Here is a 10964-nt window from a genome sequence, read left to right on the forward strand (position 1 = left end):
CAGACTTCACATCCATTTGATAAACTTTAAAATTCTTGAAGGCTGCATAAGCAAGAAAGATGCGGATTGCTTCTAGTCTTGCAACTGGCGCGAAAGATTCCTCAAAGTCTATGCCTTCTTCTTGTCTGAATCCTTGAGCAACAAGTCGAGCTTTGTTACGCACAACAGTGCCATGTTCATCGAGCTTGTTACGAAACACCCATCTAGTTCCAATCACATTTTGATTTTTCGGTCGAGGAACTAGATGCCAAACATTGTTGCGGGTGAATTGATTCAACTCTTCTTGCATAGCTTCAATCCAGCTGGCATCTGATAGAGCTTCATCTATTTTCTTGGGCTCTACCTGAGATATGAAAGCTGCATGCAAGAATTCATTAATCATTTGACCACGTGTTTTTCGAGGAGCAGAAGGGTCACCTATGACCAACCCAGGTGGATGATCTTTGTTCCACCTAAAATAATTCCCTAAAGGGTTGTCATCAATTGGTTGATGAACGTCCTCGTTTACTGGATCATCATTGGCTGGAGGATTGTTATCAACCGGTGGATCCACTTCTGGCCTTGTTTGATCACACCCGGTAGAGGGAACTGGATCATCCTTCTTTGGAGGATATAGATCACTGTCATTCTCTTCCTGTAGATTTGTGTTTTCCAGTCTGTGACTCAGATCATTTATGCTCCCTTGAGTTTGTTCTGTACATAGAGTAGATTCATCAAAAACAACATGAATGGTTTCCTCGACCGTTAGTGATCTTTGATTGAACACTCGATAAGCTCTGCTAACGGCTGAGTAACCAATAAAAGTTCCTTCGTCTGCTTTGGCATCGAAGGCTGTCAAATGGTTTTTGCCATTGTTGTGGATAAAGCATTTGCACCCAAAAATTTTGAAATAAGAAATGTCAGGTTTTGTGCCATTCCAGATCTCATATGGAGTTTTGTTAAATCGTTTATTAATCATAGATCTGTTTTGAGTATAGCAAGCTGTGTTAACTGCTTCTGCCCAAAGTCTTTGAGAAACATTTGAATCAGCAATCATAGTTCTGGCTGCTTCTTTTAAAGTACGGTTCCTTCTTTCAGCCACCCCATTTTGCTGTGGGGATCTAGCAGCTGACAACTCATGCTTGATTCCCTGATCATCTAGATAAGTCATAAGAGTGGTGTTTAAAAATTCAGTCCCTCTATCACTCCTGATTCTATCTATCACAGTAGATTGTTCATTTTGCAAGCGTTTAAAAAGCTTAATCAGGTGAGGTGCAGTTTGATCTTTTGAGGAGAGAAAGATGACCCAAGTAAATCGAGAAAAGTCATCTATAACAACAAGAGCATATCTCATTCCCCCTATGCTTCTTACTGGTATAGGACCAAATAGGTCCATGTGAAGTAAGTCTAAACATTTGGAAGAAGACATACACCCTTTATTTTTAAAAGTTGCTCTCACCTGCTTTCCTAGTTGACAAGCAGGACAAACTTTGTCTTTTATAAAATCTCCTTCGGGCAGACCAGAAACCAAATCATGCTTCCTCAAGTTAAAAATGGACTTAAAATTTAGATGATTTAACCGCTTATGCCACAACCAATGTTTATCATGATGAGCAGTAAGACAAGTGGGTGAAGAAATATGTGAGCAAGACCAGTTTACCTTGTAGGTGTTTAGGTCTCGTACACCGGTCATAAGAGTCTCACCTTTGTCATTTTTTATGAGGCAAGTGTGTTTGTGAAACTCGACCGAATGATCATTGTCACATAGTTGACTAATACTTATCAAATTATAGCATAGTTTGTCAACAAGTAACACATCTTTAATAATGATGTTACCATGGATGATCTTACCCTTACCCACGGTTTTACCTTTGGAGTTGTCTCCAAAGCTGATCTTTGGTCCTTTGCACAACACCACTTCTGTTAGAAGTTCTGGATTCCCTGTCATGTGTCGTGAGCAACCGCTATCTAAATACCAGGTAGTGTCCTTGATAGAAGTGGTTTTCTCGCCCGTTTGGACTTTTAGTACCTGCAAAGAGTGAAGAACTTTTGGTACCCATATCTAGTAGGGTCCAGGTCGGATTAGCCCTTTCGGGACCCACACCTGGAACACCCTTACAGGTTTGCCCGTGTGTGTGTCCAGAAATCTGTGCGGTTGATAGGCAGTAAATGTGTGTGCTTGTGAGGTTGCTGTGTGCTGCTTGCCTTTTTTATTTTCATCAGTTAGCATGTACCTCTTTTGAACTGGCCTGCAATTAAAGTACTGGTAAGGCTTCTCCTTTGACCATATTTTCTTAGAGTAGTTAGACTCATTCCATGGCCTTTTGAAATTAGATTGGTTTTCCTTTCTTCTTTCATTAGGTTTTGGTTTGATCCAAGTTCCTCTTTGATTAGAGGTCTGGGGATCCACATATCCCAGCCCTTTATGCTTAGAGCTTCGTTCGTTCGATACTTTCTGATTTTTGTCAAAGCTGCACTCATCGTGTTCATATATCGTGCTGGACCTGACAAATCTTATTTTGTTAAGATTGCCTTTGTCCAGGCTTGACTGAATACAGGATTCCATAGACTGTTCATTTGTTCCAAACCCTAGACCGGTTTTATCATGTACCGGTCTTTGGATTTCTTGAATCTTGTCAATGGTTACCGAAGATTTAATCCAAGCCTTAATGGTTTCAAGTAGTTTTTTATTTTCAATCAAGGTAGCTTGGAATACTCTTTTCAAGGTGTCGTTCTCAGTAGCCAGCAGACTTAGCTTGACCTTAAGACCATCAAGCTCTTTTTGCTGCATGCAGCTTGATTTGCTTGACTTATCTTTTAGATTAGCTCTTTCTGCCTTTACTTCCTCGAACTCCTTGGATAATGCTTTGTATTCATTAGCCATTTCGTGTAAAGCAGTAACTAAATCACAGTGAGTAAATTCAGGTGAGCCAAAGTCAAATACCTCCTCAGCTTCTTCTTCGATGTCGGCCATAAGGCATTCCACTTTTTCATCATCGCTGTCATCTGAAGAGCTTCCGGTATTGGAGTTGTCAGAGTCAGACTCAGCCCACTTGCTTTTGCTTTCATCTGCTACTAGAACCCTTTGGTCTTTTCCTTTTCTAAACGTCCTTTTATCCTCCTTACCCCTTCTTCTTTCGGAGAATTGCTTCTGATCATTGTTCTTAGGCTTGGTGCAGTCTGCAATGAAATGGCCTGGCTTTCCACAGTTAAAACAAGTAGGACCATCGTTTGTATGGTCCGATTTATGATAATTTTTAAATTTAGAATTGTTTTTACGCATAAATTTACCAAATTTCTTGACAAAGAGTGTCATGGCTTCATTGCTGATTTGCTCAGCTGATCTCTTTGGAGGTTCCTCGACCGGTGGACGTATCACGGTTGAGGTTAAGGCCTTGGTTGGTTGAGATGTGGATGGTTCATCTTCTGTTCTCATGTTGAGCTCGAACTCGTAGGCTTTGAGATCAGCAAAGAGATCATGCAGTTCAACCTTGCTCAAGTCTTTTGACTCTCTCATGGCCACTGTCTTGATCTCCCATTCTTTGGGCAGAGCTCTCATAACCTTCACAGCAATTTCTCGGTTAGTATAAGTTTTACCTAAAGCAGTAAGATCACAGATGATACTACTGAACCGTTCATCAAATTCAGCCATGGTTTCCCTGGCTTCATTTTGGCGTTGTCATATTTTTGAATGGCCAGAGTGAGCTTGTTTTCCTTTGTCTGGTCATTCCCTTCACACAGCTGAGTGAGCTTCTCCCAAATCTCCTTTGCTGTGGAACATGACTTGATTTTGCTGAACATATTCTTGTCCAGTGTTTTGTATAGGATGTCCCGGGCCACATTGTCAAGATTGGCCTTCTTTTTGTCCTCAGTGGTCCACTCAGCTCTTGGTTTCTCAATCATTTGTCCTGCACCATCGGCTAGAGCTGGGTTGACCTTCATAATTTTGATAGGACCGTCTGTTATGACATATAGCATGTCATCATCCTGTGCTGCAAGATGTGCCTGCATGCGAATTTTCCAATCATCATACTCTTCTTTAGAAAACATAGGAATTCTGTTGAAAGAAGTCATGATTTGAAAACTTCAGATCAGCAGTTGAGAAAGCAACCCGCTCTGATACCACTTGTTGGGATCGGTTCAGAGGGTAGAGGGGGGGTGAATACACTCTGAAACTTTTCTTTTTCTTCTTTAAAATGATCAAGTGAGGTTTAGTTCACTTAATCAGTTTTCTCAACTTCTAAAACGTTTTGAACAACTTAAATAGTGCGGAAATAGTTCAGAGGTTTTAGTGATGCAAAGTTTATAATGCAATGTATGAGCAGGATGTAAGATAAATGGCAGTAAATGCTAAAGCACGATTTTATGGAAGTTCGAAGGCTTAATCCTTCTACGTCTCCCCTTCTTCCACTTAGGAAGGAATTCACTAGAAGACTTTGGTTATTACAACGTCTTGTAATACACCCACTTCAGACTTAGGACTTATCCAATGCCTAATCCGAAACTCCTAGATTTACACAGATAAGATTCTCAGTTCTTATCGGACTGGTGGAAGCTTTCAGAGCAGCTTCAAGTCTCTTCAACACTGAGTATAGTTGAGTTGAGCTTCTCAGACTGCAGAGCGGTCGAGAGGCTTGAAAACCCTAGAATGATCCTTGACGATCAGATATGTGAACTGTAGGCGAGGGTTTATTTGAGCAGCAGATGATTGATCTTGTAAGTGTGCTCAAGTATATCAGATGAGGACTTCTGATATTAGTCAAGTGATTGAAATTTTTCTGAGTTGCTTGTCTCTCTTCGTTGTCTCGTATCACTTCTTGTTGTTGTTTGAGCAATCTTCCCTTTATATAGGTCAATCATCAACGTCTTTATTTTGAACGTTCTGATGCTGCATTGAATGCACATTTAATGCTCATAAATGCATTGATGATTCTGCATGAGGATCGTACACTGCAGACAACTTCCAGGGTCCAAAACTGGAATAAACGGTCGAATGCTTTATCTGCAGTCATTCTGTGTTTTTGCCATTTTGGTACAACCTGTTGTCTTGATTTGCAGGAGTCAACAAATCTTCTGAAACGCCGGTTCTGCTTTTAATAAAAGATCCTGCAAAGAACATCTTGTCATAGGTACTTGTCTCGAGATATCTAGATAGGCAGTTGGCATTCTACCGGTAGAGATATTTGTCCTCTGCTGGTTTGAATAACCAGTCGATAAGCTTGTGACTTCAACCGGTCGAGAGATAAAGGCGGTTGACAAGCTTCCGGTAGATAGATTTATCCTCTGCTGGTCTTGATAGCCAGTTGATAGGCTTGTGACTTCAGCCGGTCGAGAGCAAAGGCGGTTGACAAGCTTTCGGTAGAAGTTGTAGTAGGTTCCTGAAATACAATGGTTGGCAGCACATTCCTATACAATGAGTTGTTGTTTGTTATCACCAAAATATCGGATTCAACAATCCACACCTCATATGAAAAGTTTAAAAGGCATAAAACACCCTGTGTAAAATTAATAGCATGTTAGACCCTATGTTTTAAAAAAATTAGCATAAAAACCATATGAGAGGGTATAAATGTGCCCGAGTTTGTATAACATAGGGGTGAAATGTGCTATATTTTAAAAAATTGATGGATGCATTAGCCTATAAATATTTTTTAGGTGGTTTTATGATATTTAGACTTTTTACAGGAGAGATTAATGCAATTAGCCTATATATATACACACATATTAATATTTTTATTTAATAATTTAAAAATTAAAAAAATTATGTCCCATCAAATCTCAACATCTTGTGATTTGTGTACATGCGGTGGCAGAATTCTGGATTTTTTTTTAAATCTAAATGTTTCAACAACTGAAAACCAAGAAAATGCTATAGAAACCAAGATATAGGCCAATACATGTCTGAAAAATAGAAGATATAACGTATTAGAAAAACCGGAAGCTGGTGTATTTTATTTATTACATTATTAGGATAAAAGAATTTTTGAAATCATATTTATTTTATATTTAGCGAAATAATTTATGTATTCACCAAGATAGTATGATTTAAAAAATTGCAATTGATACCCGGAGAAGGAAACCACCTCAACTCATCGATGACCCTAATATAAAAGGAACATCCCTAATCAACCAGAACCGGTTCAGGAGCTCAGCTCGGGAGCTCGGAGCTCGGCCAAGCTCCCCCACCATAATTCCCAGCTCGGGTCGGGAGCTCAGCTCGGGAGCTCAGAGCTCGGCCAAGCTCCCCCACCATAATTCCCAGTTCGGGAGCTCGGAGCTCGGCCAAGCTCCCCTACCATAATTTCCAGCTCGGGTCGGGAGCTCAGCTCGGGAACTCGGAGCTCGACCAAGCTCCCCCACCATAATTTCCAGCTCAGGTCGAGAGCCCAGTTCAGGAGTTTGGGGTTCAGCTCAGCCCCAATATTAGTAGGGAGTTAGCTTAGTAAATGGGTTCGAAAACGTTGGTGAGCTAGCTAAGATGTTAGGATCAATGTTTAGGGCAAGTTCAGGAGTTCAGTAATAACTCACTCACCCCTTTTCATATGACCCCCGGGGGAGCAGCAATATAGAGTCTTAGTGATGACAGGTCAGCTCGGATAAAATGTACATGCCGATATTTTCACGGTCAAGTTAGATTCAGACGAGATATCCGCCTATATATTCGGGATTGCAACCCCGGGATTCTCGGGTTCCTGATAAGGAAGGTAAGCGTAAGATTCGAAGTCCTCTCCTATTAATATTAGGTTCACTTTCATTATTTGGATCCTAATTTTTTTTCACTCGTGCGCACACACCACTCTCTATATTTCGCTATCCTAGCATCTGACTTGAGCGTCGGAGGGGATATGCCGGAACACCTTTCGGCCCCCCTTTAACACTCTTATTCGTGGTTTCAGGTCAGCAACAACTCATCTTCTGTTGGAGGAATTTCATCAGTTCATGCCAAGAGGTTGCACGGACAATGAGCGGCTCCTGGTAGGCTTCTAGGCGGAGGGAGACATGAATGAACCGATCCCGTGCCGGAATGAGAGGGATTCTGAGACTGTGTAGGTATGAGACTACATGGTTGAGGAGGGCTTAAAAGATTTCATATGTACTATTCATATCAAGAAGGTGCATCTTCTTTTCGAGAGCTCATTACATAAGAACTCCAAAGTTAAGTGTGCTTGATTTGGGGCAATTATAGGATGGGTGACCCCCTGGAAAGTTTTCCAGGGTGCGTGTGAGTGAGGACATAAGCACGCTGAAAAGACACGTCTTGATACAGTGGGGCGTTAGAAATGGTATCAAAGCCAACCTCTCTTAGTACGGTATGGTTTGGGGACGAACCAAGCGGAAGCTGGTGGGCATGTGACGCCCGGGGCTGAAGAGACAGGGAGTGATCGCGGGTGCCAAGAGGTTGCACGGACAATGAGCGGCACCTGGTAGGCTTCTAGGCGGAGGGAGACATGAATGAACCGATCCCGTGCCGGAATGAGAGGGATTCTGAGACTGTGTAGGTATGGGACTACATGGTTGAGGAGGGCTTAAAAGATTTCATATGTACTATTCATATCAAGAAGGTGCATCTTTTTTTCGAGAGCTCATCACATAAGAACTCCAAAGTTAAGCGTGCTTGACTTGGGGCAATTATAGGATAGGTGACCCCCTGGGAAGTTTTCCAGGGTGCGTGTGAGTGAGAACATAAGCACGCTGAAAAGACACGTCTTGATACAGTGGGGCGTTACAGATCAGCTCAGCCAGTTCATCACTCAAACGGTGCAAACAGCCATGGGTCAGAATCTACCACCTTCTCCCCCTCCACCTGGAGGTCAGCCAAACCAAATGGATGCGATGTGGGAAGAGATCAGGAGATTGGGTCGGCAAGTCGGAGGTCGGCCTGGGCCGATACAGAGGGAAAGCCCTTTTGCTCGGGCTATTTTAGATGAAGAACTCCCTGCGAATTTTAAGCAGCCCACCTTAGGGGAGTATGATGGGAGCTCAGATCCAGAGAAACATTTGGGAAGGTTTGAAAATGCAGCCCTATTGCACAGATATACGGATGCAATTAAATGCCGGGTCTTCCTCACCACTCTGGTGAGATCAGCTCAGCAATGGTTCAACCTTTTACAGCCTGATAGCATTCAAAGTTTCAATGACTTCAGCTCAGCCTTTTTACACCAATTTGCGAGTAGCAAAAAATATTTGAAGACCTCTCTTAGTTTGTTTAATCTGAAGCAATCTGAGGTGGAACCTTTGAGGGAGTATGTTCAGTGCTTCAATACAGCAGCTTTGGAAGTACCTGCGACCATTGCTGATACCTTGGTAAACTCTTTCACTCAAGGGTTGAGGGGAGGAGAGTTTTTCAAATCTTTGGTCAAGAAGCCTCCTTTGACTTATGATGAGCTCCTTAGTCGAGCTGAGAAGTATGTGAATTTGGAGGATGCACAGAGGCAAAGGTGACATGAAGGAACGTCTGGGAGTAAGCCCAATACCAAGATAGGAGCAAAGGTAGAAGGGAAGGCAGAAGTTGGAGGAAAAAGGGTTGCGGAAGAGATGAACAGGGCTAAGGGACCCTACCCTTACGTACCACTCTCGGTAAGCCTGGAGAAGGCAATGCAAGTCTGTGAGGATAGGCGAGCGCTTGTGAGGCCTCGGAATGCTGAGAAAGGCCCGCGGTTACCGCCATCCGACAAGTTTTGCGAATTTCATCAGGAGTATGGGAATATCACTAATGACTGCCAGAGGCTAGGCGAGGAGGTGTAGAGAATTATTTTTGAGGATGCTCGACTCAGGGCTGAGCTGACTCGAAGAGCAAATCCTACTCGCCAAGGCCGAGCTCCTCAATGGAGGGATCAGGGAAATGAAGTAAAGGGAAACCAACCTGATCATCAAAGAAGAGCTCCACGAAATGGTCAGGAAGATAGGGTTGAGCAAATTTCAAATCACCCTCATAGGGGCATGATCAATATGATTTCAGGAGGCACTACAGATGGAGATTCAGGAAGGGCTCGCAAAGCTCACGGGCGCAAATTGGAAAATTTTGAGGTAAATTCTCAGCTTAGCTGTCCTACTGATCCGAACATTAGTTTTGAAAGGGAAGATTTAAAGGATGTGGTGGTACCTCATAATGATCCATTATTGGTCACCTTGACCATAGCCAATTATGATGTGGCTCGCATCTTTGTTGATACTGGTAGCTCAGTAAACATTATCTTCAAAGAAACCCTTGATCAAATGATGTTGGAAGGATTTGAGTTGGACTCAATCACCATGGAGTTGTATGGGTTCACGGGTCATGCTTTGCAACCGTTGGGACAAATAGTGCTCCCATTATCTATTGGAAATGGAGAGCAGAGAGTAACCAAAATGGCTTGCTTCACCGTGGTAGATGCACCATCCTCTTTCAATGGAATATAGGGGCGCCCTGCCCTGAGTGATTTCCGAGCCGTGGCATCCACCTATCATCAGAAGTTGAAGTTCCCAAGTGGAAGAGAAGTGGGGGTTGTTCGGGGTGATCAGAAGGCAGCTCGATTGTGTTATGTGAATGAGGTGAAGATTGATGCAAAGAATAAGAGGAGGGAAGTAGGAATAGTTTCAGTAGGTTGAACATCGAGGGTGTTTGGTAAGAAGGTGCTTTTGATGTCTGAAGAAGGTAATGATAAGGTAGAATTAAGCCCGGGAGCTCAGATTGTTAAATTAGCTGCTGATCTCGTCCCATCAGTGAAGCAAAGATTGGTTGACTGCTTGAAGAAGAACAAGGATGTTTTTGCTTGGTCTGTGTCAGAGCTCAAAGGGGTTAGTGCGGAAATTATGGTTCATTGACTCAACACTCATGCGGGACACATTAGGGAAGTGCAGTTCCCTACTTGGTTATCAAATGTGGTCTTGGTCCCTAAGAGCTCAGGCAAGTGGAGGATGTGTGTCGATTTCAGAGACTTGAATAAGGCATGCCCCAAAGATTGTTATCCACTGCCTCGAATCGATCAGTTGGTTGACTCTACGGCAGGTCATCAGTACTTATGCTTCATGGATGCATATCAGGGGTATCACCAAATTCCTTTGGCGGAGGAAGATCAGGACAAAGTAAGTTTCACTACCTCTCATGGAACTTTTTGTTACAGAGTGATGCCTTTTGGTTTGAAGAATGCAGGGGCCACTTATCAAAGGCTCATGGACAGAGTGTTTGCCTCCCAAATTGGCAGAAATGTGAAAGTTTATGTGGATGATATTCTGGTGAAGTCTCAGGATGACGTGGGATTGTTGGCCGACCTTGAGGAGACTTTCTCGACTTTAAGAGCTTATCAGGTGAAACTTAATCCGGAGAAGTGTGTATTTGGAGTTAGGAAAGGTAAGTTTTTGGGGTACATGGTTACTGAGAGGGGCATAGAGACCAATCCTGAGAAGGTGCAGGCTATCCGATCCATGTCTGCTCCTCGTAATCTGCAAGAAGTTCAGAGGTTGGCAGGAAGGATAGCAGCCTTGTCTCGATTTATATCAAGATCAGCTCATAGAAGTCTACCTTTCTTCAAAGTGATTCGTAAAGCCAAGAAATTTGAATGAGATGATGAATGCGGGAAGGCATTTGATGACCTAAAAAGCTATTTAGCTGAACTCCCTGTGTTGGCTAAGGCAATTCCTGGTGAACCATTGTACATCTATTTATCAGGTTTGGAAGGGGCAGTCAGCTCAGTACTTATTAGGCAGGAGGGAGCAGAGTATGAGGCTGTGTTAATCGGCCTCCGAGCAGCTAAGCAAGCTGGGGCAGCTCGGGTGCATCTCTACTATGATTCACAGTTAGTAGTTCAGCAGGTTAATGGAACGTATGAAGTGAAAAATGAGAAGTTGAAGGAATACATGAGGGCGATAGAGGAAGCTCGGGGCCTCTTTGATGAGGTAATGTTTGAACAAATTCCGAGGGAGAGCAATGAAAAAGCAAATTATCTTGCCAAGATGGCTAGCTCACTTCATAACTGGAAGAATAGAGACGTAGTCGTACAAGTGGA

The 10964-nt window shown here is 42.8% G+C and overlaps 1 protein-coding gene across 1 annotated transcript; it reads left to right on the top strand.

Moving 5' to 3' along the window:
- Positions 1–7749: 7749 nt before the first annotated feature.
- LOC140871881 (uncharacterized) lies at positions 7750–9378 on the top strand. Its single transcript, XM_073274624.1, has 2 exons — positions 7750–8417; positions 8754–9378. Exons 1-2 carry the CDS (start codon positions 7750–7752, stop codon positions 9376–9378), a joined length of 1293 nt encoding a protein of 430 aa, XP_073130725.1.
- Positions 9379–10964: the final 1586 nt, after the last annotated feature.

Source organism: Henckelia pumila, chromosome 1 (genome assembly GCF_033568475.1).
Source record: "Henckelia pumila isolate YLH828 chromosome 1, ASM3356847v2, whole genome shotgun sequence".
NCBI classification, from domain to species: domain Eukaryota; kingdom Viridiplantae; phylum Streptophyta; class Magnoliopsida; order Lamiales; family Gesneriaceae; genus Henckelia; species Henckelia pumila.

Excerpts from the sequence above, each read along its gene's own strand:
- LOC140871881 (XM_073274624.1), top strand. The coding sequence starts at position 7,750 with ATGGGTCAGAATCTACCACCTTCTCCCCCTCCACCTGGAGGTCAGCCA. Across the intron at positions 8,418-8,753 it reads GAGGATGCACAGAGGCAAAG|GGCTGAGCTGACTCGAAGAG; the intron begins GTGACATGAAGG and ends TGCTCGACTCAG.